This window comes from Salmo trutta, chromosome 36 (assembly GCF_901001165.1).
Source record: "Salmo trutta chromosome 36, fSalTru1.1, whole genome shotgun sequence".
Taxonomy (NCBI): domain Eukaryota; kingdom Metazoa; phylum Chordata; class Actinopteri; order Salmoniformes; family Salmonidae; genus Salmo; species Salmo trutta.
In genome coordinates this window covers 28,880,399-28,901,584 of record NC_042992.1, presented here as the reverse complement: position 1 = coordinate 28,901,584, position 21,186 = coordinate 28,880,399, and the positions used below count along the sequence as shown (strand labels likewise).

The following is a 21,186-nucleotide window of genomic DNA, read 5'->3' as shown; positions in this document are numbered from 1 at the left end:
CAGGGTCACACCCCAACACTCAGACATAATTTAAAAACAAAGCATTTGTGTTTAGTGAGTGCACCAGATCAGAGGCAGTAGGGATGACCAGGGATGTTCTCTTGATAAGTGAGCGAATTGGACCATTTTCTGTCCTGCTAAGCATTCAAAATGTAACGAGTACTTTTGGGTGTCAGGGAAAATGTATGGAGTAAAAAGTACATAATTATCTTTAGGAATGTAGTAAAGTAAAAGTAGTCAAAAATATAAATAGTATAGTACAGACCCCAAAAAACCTACTTAAGTAGTACTCTAAAGTATTTTTACTTAAGTACTTTACACCACTGCTTAGGCAAATAAACTATAAAGGGAAATAAATGGCTACAGTTTACACTTTTTTTTAGGTATTCATGAAATGTTGTTTTTAGAAAAGAGGCATTTTTAAAAGTAACAGGCCCCCGAGGGAAATGGTTTTGCACATGTCACCATTAATATCCGCACAATGAGGAGATTTGATGTAAAGTCCCTCTTTTTAACTCACCTGCACATACATTTTCTTTGTTGTTACTTTTCCATATAATCCATTATGTACAATTGCCCTAAATATTATTTGAATAATGCCATTCAGATGCAAAAGGTTTTAAATAGTTGTTTTTAAATCATTAAAAAAAAAAAAATCATTATAATATAATATTGGAATGGAATAACTAACACCATTAAATAACATTGGAATATAACATTTAATAACAACAACTCATAACTTAATGAATTAATTCAGTGTAACATTCCTTCCGTGGCCTCCAACTGCTCTTAAATGCAAGTAAAACTAAATGCATGCTCTTCAACCGATCGCTGCCCGCACCCGCCCGCCCGTCTAGCATCACTACTCTGGATGGTTCTGACTTAGAATATGTGGACAACTACAAATGCCTAGGTGTCTGGTTAGACTGTAAACTCTCTTTCCAGACTCACATTAAGCATCTCCAATCCAAAATTAAATCTAGAATCAGCTTCCTATTTCGTAACAAAGCATCCTTCACTCATGCTGCCAAACATACCCTCGTAAAACTGACTATCCTACCAATTCTTGACTTTGGCGATGTCATTTACAAAATAGCCTCCAACACTCTACTCAGCAAATTGGATGTAGTCTACCACAGTGCCATCCGTTTTGTCACCAAAGCCCCAGATACTACCCACCACTGCAACCTGTATGCTCTCGTTGGCTGGCCCTCGCTTCATATTCGTCACCAAACCCACTGGCTCCAGGTCATCTATAAGTCTTTGCTAGGTAAAGCCCCGCCTTATCTCAGCTCACTGGTCACCATAGCAGCACCTACCCGTAGCATGCGCCCCAGCAGGTATATTTCACTGGTCACCCCCAAAGCCAACTCCTCCTTTGGCTGCCTTTCCTTCCAGTTCTCTGCTGCCAATGACTGGAACGAATTGCAAAAATCACTGAAGCTGGAGTCTTCTATCTCCCTCACTAACTTTGAGCACCAGCTGTCAGAACAGCTTACCGATCATTGCACCTGTACACAGCCCATCTGTAAATAGCCCACCCAACTACCTCATCCCCATATTGTTTTTTAGTTTTTTTGCTCCTTCACACCCCAGTATCTCTACTTGCACATTCATCTTCTGCACAACTATCACTCTTGTTAATGCTAAATTGTAATTATTTCGCCACTATGGCCTATTGCCTTACCTCCCTAATCTTACTACATTTGCACACACTGTATATAGATTTTTCTATTGTGTTATTGACTGTACGTTTGTTTATCCCATGTGTAACTCTGTGTTGTTTGTGTCGCACTGCTTTGTTTATCTTAGCCAGGTCACAGTTGTAAATGAGAACTTGTTCTCAACTGGTCTACCTGGTTAAATAAAGGAAAAAATAAAAAAATATCTCCAAGTTGTGATATGACACAGAGGACAGTTTTTGTTGAGTTCGAGCAGTTGCTGCCAGGGAAAATGTTGGGGAAATAATTGTGACATCTTGTGGCCTTAATGTGAATTACATATGATTTACTATGATAATTTATAGGAGCCCTCAATTTAATTATACATATTCTATTTTACCCGAAGTGATTCGATGAATTGATAGTCACACACTAATCACGTTTCCATCCACAGTTTTTATCCGAGTAAAGTGATATTGCATTTCATTTGAAGTCACGACAACTCTGTGACGGAAACAGGAAGTGTCGGTGTAATGTAAAAAAATGTAGATAGATATTTGTTCGTTCGACACAGTGGGATCTTTTTGTGTCAGTAAAATGTATTATGCTGGAAATGGCGGTGGAAACGCCTTTATGCGCAAATATTGACATGATAACCATCATATCGAAGTAAATGTAGTCACGCTATGATATGGTGTGTAGTTCTGCCACTACGACGGAAACCATGCCGTTTATTGGGCTACAGATAAAATTAATTATGATGAACTTTACAGGATGGTGAAAATGCACGGCGATGAGCTTGATGCTGCTTTCCAATAAATAGGCCTACCGAGGGTCTTATTCTGTTGACATGATGATCGATGTTTAGCTGCCGTTTGACAATTACAAATATTCTCGCTTTTATCCATAATAATAATATCATCATGTAAACTAGACAAATCGCAAAGCCTATTCGCGCTGTATCTGCGATCTGTTGGCTAGAGCGCAGGTGCCAAGACCGGAGTAGGCACGTTTACTATGTAATAAAGCCGTTTTTGTGAGTTGAAAATGCGATGAAACACTTTGAACGTTTGATTTTTATTCGGTACGTGAACATTTAAGCGAATAAGTAAATGTTGTGTATATTTCGTCGTCACGCATTTATTTTTTATTTGCAACAACTCCATTTGATGGAAATGTGCATATTTTCCTTATGCGGATTCTAGAATATTCGCATGAAAAGCTGTCGCCAATTGGATGGAAACCTAGCTTGTGTTTGCATTTACTTCCCAAGCAACGTCCGATTTATTTGACTCCTCGACTTTAGAAGGTCGTGGCTCAGCTTCTGAATGTCATAGAGACAAACCAAAGATATTCTCATGTGCATCAGTCACATCTTCATCTGGCAAATTACTGTTTTTCTAGCCTAAAGCATCGCGGATGTTTGCGTTGTTTTTGATCGGTATTATTAACAATAGCAAACTGTATCTCTCAAATCAAGGAAGGTCCCTAGGTTGGGAACCCCTGATGTATGGTGTGATAGGCAACATAGCAAACTTTCCCCCATGTATGGCTATTCTCTACTGTAAGACCAATATAACATGTTTTAGCTCTTTAGGTCTATACATAATGCTTCAGGTCAGGTCAAGATAACTAATAGGGGTGCTCTATAATTCTGTGTGAGAGAGAGAGAAATGGTACTAGGTTTTCAGTCATATGTCTTGTACATACTGTAATATTGGTCATAATTTAGACTTCTTTATTGAAGACAGAGTATAAGAGATTACCAGACAGCCAGAGCAAGTATTGGCAGGTAGCCTAATATAAGGCAGCGGTATGAACACAAATTCAAACTAGGAACAATTACCACAACAACAGAGTTCAGTCAACCAAAATAAACATGCAGTTTATGTGCACAAACAAAGAAAACATATTTTGATTGCTTTTACTGTGAATTTGGTTTTCCATCTATTCATAATACACATAATATATGATTTCCTTGTTTTACTTGGTCCACTTAAATGAGTCTGGTTACTGAGAAATTGGGAACCACTTCTCTACAGTTTTAACCACCAAACCACCAAACTCCACTTCTAACCCACCGAAGCTCCCTTCAATCGCAGGCCCTGTCGACAATCAACCCTTAGCCCCTACCCCTTGGCACTTGTGTTGATCGGAATAAATTGGACAGGTCTAAGCAAAATATTTTGCAAAAAGTCCACCATGCCTATCCAGTTCTAACAAGGGGGTTAGAGCAGGGGTGGCCATCCCTCCTGGATAACCACTGGGTCTGCAGGCTTTTATTCCATCCCTGCACTAACATATCTGGTTTAGCTAATTAGGCTCAAGATGAGCAGCTGATTAGTAGAATCGGATGTATTAGAGCAGGGCAGGAACACCCAGGACATACTGCACACCCAGTAGCACTTCAGGACTAGGAGTAGGGGTTATTTCTGGACAGGGCCTCCACCTCTCCCCTTTCCCAAGCTTTAGGGCGGACTCCTCTCCTCCTCCTCTTTGCACAGGCTCAAAACCTCCTGCATCTTGGCTTGGATGTCCTCCACGCGCTTGGCCCACTTCTCCCGCACCTCTTCCTCGTCGTCCTCCGTCACCGCTGTGTAGGCCATGAGAGCGATCAGGCCGATGTGGAACAGGTGGCCCAAGTGAGAGCACCGGTGCTCCATAACCCTGCGGTCTCCGTCACAGTGCTCCAGGTACACCTTCAGCAGGGGCCTTCCAAACACCGACCCGGTGCCCATGACGCCTCGGTAGTACACGTCCAGGCTTAGGTCACTCTTATCCCTCTCATAGGCCCGCTCGAAGTTGGCCATGTGGCGCCGCGCTCCCTCTGGGTCCTTCCTCACCATCGTCACCATGGAGCTGAAGGCGGCATACTGGTGCTTGATGTACTCTTCATACTTGCCGAACGTCTCATTGACCTCGTCTACACGGATCTGCCGCAGGCACTGATGGTTTTTCGCAGAGATGCTCTGCAACTTGCCGTGTACCACCTGGAAGTCCTTGTCCAGGGCGTGCGCCTCCTCGCCCACCAGGCCTGTGCGCACCACCCCCACCAGGGAGGAGACGATGCCGAAGAGGGGGTCGATGGACGAGGCGAAGGAGGAGACCTTCTCCACGCAACCCAACACCTTGACCGCTGTCTTTCTGATTTGCCCAGCCTCAGCCATCGCTGTTAGCGTCTGTGACTCTGACAGAGAGAGCGAAAAATATAATGATGAAGAGAAAGAGAAAGCAAAAGGAGAGAGAGAGAGAAACCCGACAGTGTCAGGCTGTTGTGTGAGGGTAGGCAATGAACTGAACAGTTTCTATTTCAGCTTTTCTTGTAGATGGGGGAGATCGAATAATGTTTCAGAAGAATCTTATTACTTTTAATGCTGCTGAAAAAATTGGGCATCTTAGTTTTCAAGTTGCATTCCACACATGCATTATGTCACTTTGTGTCTTTTAGCTTTATGTATCAAGCTACAGTTTTAATACTCCTGAGTAACACCTCTCACAAAGCCTCTAGTTGTGTAGTAAGTAACAAGTCACTAGGCCAGGGCAACAAGTCAATAATTACTTCGGTTTAGAAGCCAAGATTAACTGTTATATCTTATTTGAGAGAGAATTAGAGACTATGTCTTTCTAAGAGAACATATCTTTCATTATCAATCTTTTTTTTCATATTTATGGCTGTTAGCGATCAGTTGGAATCAAGTACAGTATTTCATTCAGATACAGGGCTTCTCAATTCAAACCTCACACAGGACAACATACATTTGGGTCACCTATGAAAGGGAGTGTATGTTGTTCTGTGTATATACACTAACTGATTTGTGTGGCTCTGCAAATTATATACAACCCTAGTTCATAGCTTAGCTCTTACTCATCATGCCCAAGGAAAAAAATCTGGAAGACCAGTGGGTGTGTCGCCTGGATACATTAAATACAATCATTGACCTCCTATTACACCGGCAAGTTTTTCTAAAGAAAAACAAAATGATAAAGGCACATGCCAATGTACTGTACAACAATTCAGAGATCCATTTGAGTAAATCACATTAATTTTGGTCTAACTACACTCATTTCCTGTTTCTCCAACCACAAACATGTATCATGAACCACTGATTTCCCTTTTGACTTAAATATAAAGTGTTCCTTTTCAGATAAAACCCCAAAAGATAATACAAAGCCCTTAAGGCTACATTTCTTCTGTTTACCTGAGGTCAAGCTGTTGTTATCCTTCTCTTTATACAAGCTGTCAGTATTTCCAAGCGACCATTTTCCAAGAGTCCCCCAGTCTGAGAAGCCCAGCCTACTTTCTGCCATATAAGGACAGAGGAACAAGGAAACATGACTCTTGTTTGGGGTGTGCTGATTGGATGGAGGGGGAAATGCAGCTTGCTGCTTTGTGGCTGTAAACCAAGCAGTGAGCAGCCCTATGAGATCACATGTTAAGAATCGTTGTAAGCCTGTATTACTCACTTTACATTAAATGTATCTTATACCTGTGTAACTCTGTTATTACACTAGTAATTATTGATGTTACATTGTACTTCAGTAATTTAATGTGAATTGTACAGAAATGAAATTAAGCAGTTTTGCACACAATAATCAGGGACTCATTAAACGTATTTAATTACAAAAACTGCTCAACCAGTGGTATGCAATTACAAAGCAATCACTAAGTTACTATGCAACAACACTGTAGTAATTACACTGTTACTACATAGGTATAAGAAAAGGTGCACTTTTAAACCTTATATTCATTATCTCTAGCATCATACTAGTGTCTACATATGTTCTCTTGTCAAAAAGACAAGTTGAAAACATAAAGATACATAATTAGCCTTATTCATAAAGGCTCATCAAAGATTATAACAAAATACCTGTCTGCTTGCCGCCTTCAAGTTTTCTCATCTATATTGATTTGTTTTCATTGTCCAATGACAACAAACAATGGCTCCATTATTTTCCTCTTCAATTATTTAAGAGTTTTATTGATGGTAACATTGCCATTGTGATGTGAAAATAACATTTGTTAACACTTTACTTGACACCCAGCATCATAACACGTTACGAAACGGTCATAACCATGTCATAATATGTCATAACAGCTGAAATACCTTGTCATAACCTTTTGTGACATATATTGCATTGTTTTATTGCTTGTTATGACACCTACACAAGAGTGTAAAAACCCACAAAACCTACCACACAAGGCAAAACATTCCATTACACATTAGCCTTCTTGTCAACAGTACGAGAGTCGGACGAGAGGGATTTACTCCAGACACCCGAACAGGCCCTCATAACCGTCATTCGCAGGAGAAAGAGACGGAAAAGATATCGCGGAAAGAGATCGGGGTGCCTTGTGAGGATCTGCCGATGAGTGGCTAATCTGCCCTTTCCATCCATACTTCTGGCCAACGCACAATCGCTGGAAAATAAATTGGACGAGCTAAAAGCACGTACATCCTACTAACGGGACATTAAAAACGGTAATATCTTATGTTTCACCGAGTCGTGGCTGAACGACGACATGATTAACATACAGCTGGCGGGTTACACACTGCATCGGCAGGATAGAACATCAGCCTCTGGTAAGACAAGGGGTGGCGGTCTATGTATATTTGTAAACAACAACTGGTGCACGATATCTAAGGAATTCTCAAGGTTTTGCTCGCCTGAGGTAGTGTATCTCATGATAAGCTGTAGACCACACTATCTACCTAGAGAGTTTTCATCCGAATTTTTCGTAGCTGTCTACATACCACCACATACTGATGCTGGCACTAAGACCACACTCAATGAGCTGTATACTGCCATAAGCAAACAGGAAAACGCTCATCCAGAGGCAGCGCTCCTAGTGGCCGGGGACTTTAATGCAGGGAAATCTGTTTTACCTCATTTCTATGTTAAATGTGCAACCAGAGGGGAAAAAACTCTAGACCACTTTTACTCCACACACAGAGAAGCATACAAAGCTCTCCCTCGCCCTCCATATGGCAAATTTGACCATAATTCTGTCCTCCCGATTCCTGCTTACAAGCAACATTTTAAGCAGGAAGCACCAGTGACTCGGTCAATAAAAAAGTGGTCAGATGAGCAGATGCTAAGCTACAGGACTGTTTTGCTAGCACAGACTGGAATATTTTCCGGGACTCTTCCGATGGCATTGAGGGGTACACAACATCAGTCACTGGCTTTATCAATAAGTGCATCAAGGACGCCGTCCCCACAGTGACTGTACGTACACACCCCAACCAGAAGCCATGGATTACAGGCAACATTCGCACTGAGCGAAAGGGTAGAGCTGCCACTTTCAAGGAGTGGGAAGCTTATCAGAAATCATGCTATGCCCTCCGACGAACCATCAAACAGGCAAAGCGTCAATACAGGACTAAGATCGAATCGTACTACACCGCCTCCGATGCTCGTCGGATGTGGCAGGGCTTGCAAACTACTACAGACTACAAAGGGAAGCACAGCCAAGAGCTGCCCAGTGACATGAGCCTACCAGATGAGTTAAATTACTTCTATGCTCGCTTTGAGGCAAGTAACACTGAAACATGCATGAGGGCACCAGCTGTACCGGACGACTGTGTGATCACGCTCTCTGCAGCCGATGTGAGTAAAACCTTTAAACAGGTCAACATTCACAAGGCCGCAGGGCCAGACGGATTACCAGGATGTGTACTCCGAGCATGCGCTGACCAACTGGCAAGTGTCTTCACTGACATTTGTGCGGCAGGTAGTCTAGTGGTTAGAGCATTGGGCCAGTAACCGAAAGCTGACAAGGTAAAAATCTGTCGTTCTGAACAATGCAGTTAACCCACTGTCCCCCGGTAGGTCGTCATTGTAAATAGAATTTGTTCTTAACTAACTTGCCTAGTTAACTAAAGGTTAAATAAATACAAAAATAATAGTAATTTTTAACCTCTCCCTGTCTGAGTCTGTAATACCAACGTTTCAAGCAGACCACCATAGTCCCTGTGCCCAAGAACCATAAGGTAACCTGCCCAAATGACTACCGAAAGGTTGGTAATGGCTCACATCAACACCATTATCCCAGAAACCCTAGACCCACTCCAATTTGCATACTGCCCCCAACAGATCCACAGATGATGCAATCTCTATTGCACTCCACACTGCCCTTTCACACATGAACAAAAGGAACACCTATGTGAAAATGCTATTCATTGACTATAGCTCAGTGTTCAACATCATAGTGCCCTCAAAGCTCATCAATAAGTGAAGGACCCTGGGACTACACACCACACTCTGCAACTGGATCCTGGACTTCCTGACGGGCCGGCCCCAGGCGGTAAGGGTAGGTAACAACACATCCGCCATGCTGATCCTCAACACGGGGGCCCCTCAGGGGTGCATGCTCAGTCTCCTCCTGTACTCCCTGTTCACTCATGACTGCACAGCCTGCCAAGACTCCAACACCATCATTAAGTTTGCTGATGACACAACAGTGGCAGGCCTGATCACCAACAACGACGAGACAGCATATAGGGAGGAGGTCAGAGACCTGGCCGTGTGATGCCAGGACAACAACCTCTCCCTCAACGTGATCAAGACTAAGGAGATGATTGTGGACTACAGGAAAAGGAGTACCGAGCACACCCCCATTCTCATCGACGGGGCTGTAGTGGAGCAGGTTGAGAGCTTCAAGTTCCTTGGTGTCCACATACTAACATGGTCCAAGCACATCATGACAGTCATGAAGAGGGCACGACAAAACCTATTCCCCCTCAGGAGACTGAAAATATTTGGCATGGGTCCTCAGATCCTCAAAAGGTTCAACAGTTGCACCATCGAGAGCATCCTGACTGGTTGCATCACTGCCTGGTATGGCAACTACTCGGCCTACGACCGCAAGGCACTACAGAGGGTAGTGTGTATGGCCCAGTACATCACTGGGACCAAGCTTCCTGCCATCCAGGACCTCTATACCAGGCGGTGTCAGACGAAGGCCCTAAAAACTGTCAAAGACTCCAGCCACCCTAGTCATAGACTGTTCTCTCTGCTTCCGCACGGCAAGTGGTACGGGATCGCCAAGTCTAGATCCAAGAGGCTTCTAAACAGCTTCTTCCCCCAAGCCATAAAAGTATTGAACATCTAATCAAATGGCTACCCAGACTACTTGCATTGCCCCCTCTTTAACGCTACTGCTACTCTCTGTTATTATCTATGCATAAGTCAGTTAAATAACTCTACCCACATGTATATATTACCTCAACTTACCGGTACCCGGTATTTCTTAGTTTTTCAGGTATTTTTCTTAAAACTGCATTGTTGGTTAAGGGCTTGTAAGCATTTCACTGTAAGGTCTACACCTGTTGTATTCGGCGCATGTGACAAATAAAATTTGATTTGATTTTCTGAACAGTATGTTTTTGTTATATAACATTTTGTGAGATTAACCATATTGAATTATTATTGTAATTGCGCACACACTGATGTGAGACATGCACCTACCCCAATGCTCTGTTTCTGGTGACTGGGATGAATGCAGGAACAGATTTCAGGAGCAGGACAAGACACCCTCTTTTTGACTGATGACTGACATAAGGGCATGTACATGATAGGTAGGCCTATCTGGCTTATATGATTATGATGGTCATAATGTTTCTTGACAGTGTCATAAAGTGCATTTTCTTAGTCCAAGTAATGTAACACAGAATGGTTATGTTTTATGACTGTGTCATAAAGGGTATTTTCTACAAGTTATTTAATGATGAAAATAACATAACTGTGGAGATTTAATCATAACAACAACAAAGGACTTAAGAAACAAACTTTTAAACGAAAGAAAACTTCTTGTTAGGGAAAAAACACATTTCAATAAATGTGGGTTTGACACTCTTATGTAGGTGTCATAACCAATCATAAAATAACGCATTATATGTCACAACAGGTATAAATATGGGTCATGACAGTGTTATGACCATATTGTGACAGGTTATGACAAGTTACGACAGCTGCTATGACATATTATGACATGGTTATGATGCTGTGCATCAAGTAAAGTGTTACCAAAAAGTTAATTTCACTTTATATATTTCTATTTGGCACTAAGGCACAATTAATATCACACAAGCACAGCAAACATACGAAAATGTGATGAGACAGTGAACGATAAACATGAGTTTGCTAAACTTACTACCAAAAGATAGCTGGAATTACAGGTTATTGTGTATTGAATTTTAAACCATTGTTTATGGTTACACAGTTGCCCCTGGGTGGTTATGAATGGTGTGTGTGTGTGTGTGTGTGTGTGTGTGTGTGTGTGTGTGTGTGTGTGTGTGTGTGTGTGTGTGTGAGAGAGAGAGAGAGCACGCCAAACAGTCGGTCTGAAACAACAGTGGCGTGATCGGTCAAGCGAGCGAGCGCCCCCCTCTCACACACTGATGTTGAACCCACCCAGCTTTCCATGGGATCTGCTACATCAACATCCCCCATCAACATGCCCCCTCGCTCGTTCATTCAGTCCGTCTCTGTCTCTCTCTCGCTCGCTGTCCTCCTTTGGCTGCAGGGTTGTCAGGCCGAAGACTCCCACCTTTTGGGTTCAGGTAACAAGGGCATTGATACTGTGGTCGCTAGAATGGAGGAACTCATGTTTGGATCTGGGCTTAGAAAGGTTTAGCCTGCCATAGAAATTCCTTGTGGGGTGAACTGGGTTCACATCGAATTCATTCATTGCCTGTACTTTGCCCGTATCGCTGCCAACTTTTCCATGGGCTTGCTTGCTTTTATTACACCTATTGTACATCTGTGCTGTTTTTGAGCCACATGCAATTGCATCCTAGGTTTATATTATCTTTAAGTCTGGTTTAGAGGTTAACCATATTTTTGAAAAGGAGGATATATTAATTTAGGGATCATCTAGGAAATTGCTCTGCGGTCAACTCTGACAAAGCAAGTAATAACTGAAAATAAACTACTGTAGGTTAAAAGAAATCTATAAGCACTTGTATTGAAATAGGTAACAAGTGACATAATTTAAACTAGCACAGTCAGCATAAGGAATAAAGTTATGTTTCTATTTATGTAACCTAAGTTTGACAAGAGTTTAGATAATCAATAGTGTGATCTTTACCTTTTGTAGTGGGAAAACTACTCTAGGTTTCACCTGTGTCCACAAGTGCATATTGTACACAGTGCCTTCAGAAGGTATTCACACCCCTTGAATTTTTCCACATTCTGTCACGATCGTCTAAAGGAGTGGACCAAAGCGCAGCGTGGTAAGTGTTCATCGTAGTCTTTATTTCCCTCAGAACACTACAAACAAAAGGAACAAACAATGCATACAACCGTAACGTCTTGTAGGCTTAACAAGCAGTACAAAATAAAGATCCCACAACTACAGGTGGGGAAAGGCTGCCTAAGTATGATTCCTAATCAGAGACAACGATAGACAGCTGCCTCTGATTAGGAACCATACTCGGCTCAAAACAAATAAATAGACACCATAGAATGCCCACCCCACCCCACACCCTGACCTAACCACATAGAGAAACAAACCCTCACTCTCAGGTCAGGGCGTGACACATTTTGTTGTGTTACAGCCTGAATTTAAAATGTATTACATTTAGATGTTGTGTTACTGATCTAAACCCAATACCATATAATGTCAAAGTGAAATTTTGTTTGTAGAACATATTTAAAATTATTACTATAATTTTTTTAAGCTGAAAGTCTTGAGTCAGTACGTATTCAACCCGTTTGTTATGGCAAGCTTAAATAAGTTCAGGAGTAAAAATGTGCTTAACCAATCGCATAATAAGTTGCATGGACTCATTCCGTGTTCAATAATAGTGGTTAACATGATTTTTGAATGACTACCCCATCTCTGTACTCCACACATGCAATTATATACAAGGTCCCTCAATTGAGTAGTGAATTTCATGTTCAGATCCAACCACAAAGACCAGGAAGGTTTTTCAATGCCTTGCAAAGAAGGGCACCAATTGGTAGATGGTTAACAAAATAAAAAATAAGCACATATTGAATATCCGTTTGAGCATGGTGAAGCAATTAATTAGGCTTTGGATGGTGTACCAATACACCCAGTCACTGCAAAGATTCAGGCATGCTTCTTTAACTCCGTTTCCGGAGAGATTTCATTGGATTTCATCATGAGGCCAATTGTCATTTTAAAACAGCTAGAGTTTGAGAAAACCGGGGTTGGATCAACAACATAGTTACTCCACAATACTAACCTAAATGGCAGAGTGAAAAGAAGGAAGCCTGTAAAGAATAAAAAAAATTGCAAAACATGCATCCTGTTAAGTAATACTGGGGGAAAAAAATTATAAGAAATTCACCTTTTGTCCTGAATACAAAACGTTATGTTTGGGGCAGATACAACACATCACTGAGTACCACTTTTCATATTTTAAAGTGTTGTGGTGGCTGCATCATGTTATGGGTATGCTTATCATCAGCACGGACTAGTTGTTTGGGGGGATAAAACAAAACGGAATACATGTAGGTAGGCTCGTGTCACTGGGCAGCCCTCGGCTGTGCTTCCCTTTTGTAGTCTGTAGTAGCACAAGCAAAATCCCAGAGGAAAACCTAGTACAGTCTGCTTTCCAACCTTTCAGAAGGACAATAACCTAAAACACAAGGACAAATCTACACTGATGTACCAAATTGTTAGATACTACTGCACTGTTGGAGCTAGGAACACAAGCATTTAGCTACACCCGCAATAACATCTGCTAAATACGTGTATGTGACCAATAAAATTTGATTTGATGTTGCTTACCAAGACGACATTGAATGTTCCTGAGTGGCCAGTTTTTACTTTAATTGGCTTGAAAATCTATGGAAAGACTTGAAAATGTCTGTCTAGCAATGATCAACAATCAACTTGACAAAGCTTGAAGAATTTAAAAAAGAATCATGTGCAAATATTGTACAATCTAAGTATGCAAAGCTCTTAGAGACTTACCCAAAAAGACTCACAACTGTAATCGCCAAAGGTACTTCTGCAAAGTATTGACACAGGGATGTGACTACTTATGTAAATGAGATATGTCTGTATTCCATTTACAATAGATTTGCAAAAATTTCTAAAAACATGTTTTCATTTTGTCATTATGGGGTATAGTGTGTAGATGGGTGAGAAAAAAATGATTTAATCAATTTTTAATTCAGGCTGTAACACAACAAAATGTGGAATAAGTAAAGGGGTATGAATACTTTCTGAAGGCACTGTAGTTCCAATTGCGATAGCCACCTGATCTCCTCCCCAAAAAAGCAGAAAAACATGTATCTGTTGGCATTTGCACCTCTTACGAAAAACAAAAGAGCAACAGGCTCTTACAGTTGCTTGTGTTGATTTCAAATAATACGTTTTGTTAACATTTTATAATAACTTTAATGAATAAGCATTCATAAACCCCTTAATAGTTGACATGCTATTGATACAATTTATTTAATAAATAATGGCATTGTTTTAACTTTAACAGAATGCTTAAATCACTTTAACACGTTCCTCTGTAGATGGAATAACTTCCCAGTTGCTTTAACCAGCATAATATCTATTGTCAAATGAGTCTACTGCCACGGCTGAATTTCTGTAGTTCAATGCTTTCCATTGCTCCCCCTTCTGGCTATTGGAACAAACTACATAGTGTGGAATCAAAATGTATATGGAAAGGTAAGCAATCCTGGCTAAAATTAACAAACTTACAAAGGAAAGACGTACCAAACTTTAAATTGTATTTCCAGGCACTAGCGTTTTGTCCCATTCTAAATTGGTTTAGACATGATTCTACCGCCCCCTGGCTGAGTGTAAAGAGACATATGGTGTCTCCTATTGCCCTGGAAGAGATGGTCTTCCCTGATATATCCCTTGAACAATGTAAATGTCACAGATCCCTCCGGAACTGTCATTACGCACACCTGGTCCCTATTCTCATTTGATTAGTAATTGTATAAGTGTGCCCTTTGTTCACCATTGTCCTTTTTGTCCGTTTGTCGTGTGAGTACCTGTGCTGTGTTGTTTTGGCGTTCGTGCTACGTGTAATGTGCAGTTGATTACGGGTCTCGTCCTGTGTGATAATCATTGTGCGATTGTGTATTTATTCGAGGTACTCTTCGCTCTTTTGTTTGGGATTCAACCCTATGTTTTGTAAACGTGTTTGTTTGGTCTTCATATTATATCCCTGATAAAAAAAAATTTGGGTCAATAAAAATCCCTATTACCCATTCCTGTGCATGTCTCCCGATCCTTTATACCGCCGTGACATTAAACTACGCTTTGGTCCTATTATTGCTTACACAATCTCTATCTGGCGCAAAATTGAAAACAAAGGAACTAGGAATCAAAATGGCATGCCCACACTCCAATATTTCACAATAATGACTTGTGATCTGGAGGGCGGACTTTTGCATCCCCCCCGAATGGTCCAAATCTGGAATCTGTTCCCTTGCCAGTATCATGGACAGTAATGGTTTGAGAAGATTCACAGGTTTGAAGGATCCATGCACATTACCAAGTAACTCCTTTTTTCAATATTTACAACTTAGGGCAGCTATGCTGGCCTATGGAGTCTCTTGCGAAACCCAACTACCGAACCATCCAATGATGGTATTTATAAATGAATGATCTGGGCTCCCGAAAGGACTGATCTCTATAAACAACTTTGGGAAAGTCCATATTCTAAACTAGCCATTAAAAAAGTATTGTCCACAGACATAATTGAATCTGAACAACCCTAATATGAAAAAATATGACCTTGGTATCTGTATTTATCTGTATTTAACACCAAGGAAATGTTTTATGATGAAATTGGCCCCAACTGTTCACTCAGTCCCCTGAATCAGGTAGGCACATTCCTTCATATGATGTGGGAGTGCCCTGCAGTTAATTGTTTCTGGGGCAAAGTTACAAAATGAAAGTTACAAAATGTATTTTGAAATGCATCATCGTAAATATTCAATACTTTGCATCTATTATGTTACTTAATAATGAGAGCGCAAAAAATATGTTGGCTCTTAGATGGCAATCACCTCACTCTCTCCCAGTTCACCAGTGGATACCGCTACTATTAGAACTGATAACATTAGAATTATCGACAGTGAGAATGAATGGTGCTGCTAGTCAAGGAATAATTGAGGCCTGGACAAATGTACCTAATTCTGTAAATAATGATGTCAATTATCTTTTCTGTTTATACTGAATTTATTATTACTTAAAACTCTATGTATTTCTTGCTTGCATTTTTCTTTTGTGTGCAGCCCACAGGTACATTTTATATAAACTGATTATAATGGAAATGGCTATTGTACAGTGAGGGAAAAATGTATTTGATCCCCTGCTGATTTTGTACGTTTGCCCACTGACAAAGAAATGATCAGTCTATAATTTTAATGGTAGGTTGATTTGAACAGTGAGAGACAGAATAACAACAAAAACGTCCAGAAAAACGCATATCAAAAATGTTATAAATTGATTTGCATTTTAATGAGAGAAATAAGAATTTGACCCCTCTGCAAAACATGACTTAGTACTTGGTGGCAAAACCCTTGTTGGTAATCACAGAGGTCAGATGTTTCTTGTAGTTGGCCACCAGGTTTGCACACATCTCAGGAGGGATTTTGTCCCACTCCTCTTTGCAGATCTTCTCCAAGTCATTAAGGTTTTGAGGCTGACGTTTGACAACTCGAACCTTCAGCTCCCTCCACAGATTTTCTATGGGATTAAGGTCTGGAGACTGGCTAGGCCACTCCAGGACCTTAATGTGCTTCTTCTTGAGCCACTCCTTTGTTGCCTTAGCCGTGTGTTTTGGGTCATTGTCATGCTGGAATACCCATCCACGACCCATTTTCAATGCCCTGGCTGAGGGAAGGAGGTTCTCACCCAAGATTTGACAGTACATGGCCCCGTCCATCGTCCCTTTGATGCGGTGAAGTTGTCCTGTCCCCTTAGCAGAAAAACACTCCCAAATAATGTTTCCACCTCCATGTTTGACGGTGGGGATGGTGTTCTTGGGGTCATAGGCAACATTCCTCCTCCTCCAAACACGGCGATTTGAGTTGATGTCAAGAGCTCCATTTTGGTCTCATCTGACCACAACACTTTCACCCAGTTGTCCTCTGAATCATTCAGATGTTCATTGGCAAACTTCAGACGGGCATGTATATGTGCTTTCTTGAGCAGGGGGACCTTGCGAGCGCTGCAGGATTTCAGTCCTTCACGGCGTAGTGTGTTACCAATTGTGTTCTTGGTGACTATGGTCTCAGCTGCCTTAAGATCATTGACAAGATCATCCCGTGTAGTTTTGGGCTGATTCCTCACCGTTCTCATGATCATTGCAACTCCACGAGGTGAGATCTTGCATGGAGCCCCAGGCCGAGGGAGATTAACAGTTCTTTTGTGTTTCTTCCATTTGCGAATAATCACACCAACTGTTGTCACCTTCTCACCAAGCTGCTTGGCGATGGTCTTGTAGCCCATTCCAGCCTTCTGTAGGTCTACAATCTTGTATCTGACATCCTTGGAGAGCTCTTTGGTCTTGGCCATGGTGGAGAGTTTGGAATCTGATTGATTGATTCCTTCTGTGGACAGGTGTCTTTTATACAGATAACAAGCTGAGATTAGGAGCACTCCCTTTAAGAGTGTGCTCCTAATCTCAGCTTGTTACCTGTATAAAAGACACCTGGGAGCCAGAAATCTTTCTGATTGAGAGGGGGTCAAATACTTATTTCCCTCATTAAAATGCAAATCAATTTATAACATTTTTGACATGTATTTTTCTGGATTGTTTTGTTGTTATTCTGTCTCTCACTGTTCAAATTAACCTACCATTAAAATTATAGACTGATCATTTCTTTGTTAGTGGGCAAATGTACAAAATCAGCTCGGGATCAAATACTTTTTTCCCTCACTGTACCTGTAACCCCCCAAACCAAAAATGACAAAACAATTCCTGTATTGCTGCTATTCTAAAACTAAAGCACCAAAGAATTTCCCTGAGATTCATGTGCTTCCTTTTCTTGCCCCCAAACTCAGTCCCCATTAATATAACTGAAGAATCAGACATGGCAAGCACCAAAGGAGTCCCCAGGATGGGGAAGATGCTTATCGAGCTGATGACCCTACTGGGGTGAGTATCTTATTTCAAAGGTAGTCAGGGGTTATGTCTCAATAGTCTTGAATAGTTTAAGGAGACTCACAGTCTTCTTTCCTTCATTAGCACTAATCTGAATGACTGGAGAGGACAGAACAATATAGAAGAGACCAATCTCAGACTTATGCAGTTATGAAGCAAAGGAGATAAGGAGAGGACGTCATTCAGGAGAATTTAGACACAACTCTAGAGAAGTAGTGTAAGAGTGGTGTGAGAGTCAGTTATGAGTAATATAATTAGCTAACTTTGGGATTAGGTATTGACCTTTGATCTAATTACCCACCAGGGCTGTTGGCTTGAGCAACAGCGCCATCCAGAGGCCTGACTATGACGACACTCCGGCCCCCGAGTTCCTCAACCCCTCCTGGATGGCGGACCTTCCGGACAGCCGCCCGCTGTCGGAGGTCACCATGCCTGGCACCCACAACACCATGGCCATCTACGGCGGCGCCTTGGCTGAGTGCCAGTCCTGGAGCCTGGCGTCGCAGTTGCGTGCCGGTGTGCGCTTCCTGGACGTTCGTGTGCGCCATGTGCGTGGCAACCTCACCATACACCACGGCGTGTCCTACCAGCGGGCGCACTTCGGTGACGTGCTGGAGGGCGTGGCTGACTTCCTACGTGAGTACCCCAGCGAGACGGTGCTGATGCGGCTCAAGGAGGAGTTCAGTGAGACCTTTGACATCTACGGGGCGGTGGTCAGCTACATTCACCTTTACGCCGACTGGGACATGCTGTGGCACAGTCGGCTCATGCCAACTGTGGGACAGGCCAGAGGGAAGCTCATTGTCCTCCAGGACTTTGGCGGACCTGACCTCGGCATGCGCTACGGCTCCCTGGACATTGCAGATGACTGGAAGGTAAGGAGACGGTCATTTTGAAAATGTAATTGTGGCTAAACATTTTTATTGAGTCTCATATGCTTGTTGTCTCCCCAGGTCCCCACCCTCCTGCATGTGGCTGAGAAATGGCAAAGTGTGCACGAACACCTGGAGGCTGCCCCTGTGGGCAACAAAGCCTATATCTTCCTCACCTATGGCAGCGGAGCGGGCATCTTTGCCTACCCCAACGCCATCGCCCAGCGAATCAATGGCCGCCTGTACGACTACCTGATGGCACTGATAGGGCAGAACAGGCGCTTCGGAATCATCACCATGGACTTCCCCGCTGCTCCCCTCCTTCAAATGATCATCAACTTCAACTGAGAGAGAGGTTCCTCATCTACTAAGCCTGCTACCATACAATCAACATAGATACCCTCAAATTAAAATTGTTGGGACACTACATGAGGATTGGGAGTCCATTTTACTCATTGTATGCTTATTTTCACTATGCCTTACCACTTAATTAAGCAGTGAGGTTCGTCATCTCTCTTGACTTTCCAACAAGCGGACAAAACAGTTTGCAATGATGTCAGACTGATATATTTTCTGATGTCATGGTCAGGTTGTGTACTAACTGTAAGGAAGTAAGACATCATAAACTGGTTATCATCTGGTCTCCACAACCAGAAAACCAGATACAACCAGAAAATGACGTTGTTAAGATGTCCAATGAAACATTTTGACCGCTGGCCAGGTGATCATCGACGAGTCGCAATTCTAATTTGTGTAGCACCTCATCAAGAAAAGAACTATAGGAGTTGACTATCACTATTTAAAAGTGCAGGTTCACTCCAAAATCAAAGTTTTCCAGATATGTTTAGACGTCAAAAGTTGTCTAATGTCGAGATTAATCTACGTCCCACACCATCCGTTGTGTAAATCCAGCTACAGCCCTAGTATGTCTATGGCGCCCATCTTTCTCATTCATATTGGGATTGATGCATATAGCTGGACCTACACAGCAGTAGATCTGAAAATGTCTGAAAAACTTTCATTTTGGAGTGAACATTTACTTTAAGTGTTAATGCTCAAAGAAAACTGACACATTTGGTAAGAATGCCACACCACAAACATGAACACAAAACGGAAAACATTTAGGACATCTTTGAGTTATTGATTTCAAACCTTACATGTGGTATTGTTTAATCTGTTGGACAGTGATGTCATTAAGATATTAACCTCTTTCAAACCCAGCAGTGTTTCAGTCACAACAATGACACAATGGCTGTATGATTGGACAGGCTATTCAAAATTGTCAATAGAAATAAATTGCTTTAATCCACATAAAATGTATGCTTTGTTTGTGAATGGACTTGAATTGACTGAATGGAGATTTTGAAAGAAAACAGCTGTAGAAATAATTGAACAGTGTTCAAGCAGGTTTGATGACAGCAACTTTCACACACTGAAACCTTAGCTTTTATCGTTAAGAATAAGTAAATAAATATCATCCCTAGTTTGACCAAAAACATTACTATGGCTATTTATAGATATATTCTTAATGTAGGGGTACCATGACCTGTGTCCCAAGCAGGTGCGATGCTGGTAATTTTCCCACAATGAAACCTTTGATTTTATCGTTATGAATCAGTAAATAAATAACAAACCTAGTTTGACCTACAACATTACTATGCACAATATATATATACAGTGCCTTCGGAAAGTACTCAGGTCTCTTGACATTTCCACAATTTGTTACGTTACAGCCTTATTCTAAAATGGATTACATTTTGAAAAATGCAATCTACACACAATACCCCATAATGACAGAGCTAAAACAGGTTTCAAGAAATTTGTGCTCATTTATTAAATATAAAAAACAGAAATACCTTATTTACAAGCCATGAGGTTGAAGGAATTGTCCGTAGAGCTCCAAGACAGGATTGTGTCGAGGTACAGATCTGGGGAAGGCTACCAAAAAATGTCTGCAGCATTGAAGGTCTCCAAGAATACAGTGGCCTCCATCTTTCTTAAATGGAATAAGTTTGGAACCACCAAGACTCTTCCTTGAGCTGGCTCTCAGCCAAACTAAGCAATCTGGGGAGGAGGGCCTTGGTCAGGGAGGTGACCAAGAACCCGATGGTCACTTTGACAGAGCTCTAGAGTTCCTCTGTGGAGATGGGAGAACCTTCCAGAAGGACAAGCATCTCTGCAGCACTCCACCAATCAGGCCTTTATGGTAGAGTGGCCAGACGGAAGCCACTCCTCAGTAAAAAGCACATGACAGACCGCTTGGAGTTTGCCAAAAGGCACCTAAAGACTCTCAGACCATGAGAAACAAGATGAAACCAAGATTGGACTCTTTGGCCCAAATGCCAAGCATCACGTCTGGAGAACCTGGCACCATCCCTACGGTGAAGCATGGTGGTGGCAGCATCATGCTGTGGGGATGTTTTTCAACGGCAGGGACTGGGAGACTAGTCAGGATTGAGGCAAAGATGAACGGAGCAAAGTACAGAGCAATCCTTGATGAAAACCTGCTCCAGAGTGCTCAGGACCTCAGACTGGGGC

General features: G+C 41.9%; 2 protein-coding genes across 3 annotated transcripts; one reads left to right on the top strand and one right to left on the bottom strand.

The window, feature by feature from the left end:
- Positions 1-3,373: 3,373 nt before the first annotated feature.
- LOC115175795 (protein rapunzel) lies at positions 3,374-5,955 on the bottom strand. Its single transcript, XM_029735321.1, has 2 exons — positions 5,861-5,955; positions 3,374-4,848 (listed from the first exon to the last, which is right to left on the bottom strand). Exon 2 carries the CDS (start codon positions 4,826-4,828, stop codon positions 4,130-4,132), a length of 699 nt encoding a protein of 232 aa, XP_029591181.1. The 5' UTR covers positions 4,829-4,848; positions 5,861-5,955; the 3' UTR covers positions 3,374-4,129.
- A 5,041-nt stretch (positions 5,956-10,996) lies between these two features.
- On the top strand, positions 10,997-19,952 carry si:dkey-266f7.9 (phosphatidylinositol-specific phospholipase C). 2 transcript variants are annotated; one of them, XM_029735319.1, is made up of 4 exons: positions 10,997-11,224; positions 17,677-17,770; positions 18,081-18,651; positions 18,730-19,952. In XM_029735319.1, exons 1-4 carry the CDS (start codon positions 11,086-11,088, stop codon positions 18,994-18,996), a joined length of 1,071 nt encoding a protein of 356 aa, XP_029591179.1. In that variant the 5' UTR covers positions 10,997-11,085; the 3' UTR covers positions 18,997-19,952. The 2 variants fall into 2 exon arrangements, with proteins under 2 accessions (XP_029591179.1, XP_029591180.1); XM_029735320.1 differs by lacking the exon at positions 10,997-11,224 and adding an exon at positions 11,872-11,896.
- Positions 19,953-21,186: the final 1,234 nt, after the last annotated feature.

Coding starts and splice junctions, on each gene's coding strand:
- LOC115175795 (XM_029735321.1), bottom strand. CDS start 4,828: ATGGCTGAGGCTGGGCAAATCAGAAAGACAGCGGTCAAGGTGTTGGGT.
- si:dkey-266f7.9 (XM_029735319.1), top strand. CDS start 11,086: ATGGGATCTGCTACATCAACATCCCCCATCAACATGCCCCCTCGCTCG. Junction 17,771..18,080: donor GAGCTGATGACCCTACTGGG/GTGAGTATCTTA, acceptor ATTACCCACCAG/GGCTGTTGGCTTGAGCAACA. Junction 18,652..18,729: donor ACATTGCAGATGACTGGAAG/GTAAGGAGACGG, acceptor TTGTCTCCCCAG/GTCCCCACCCTCCTGCATGT.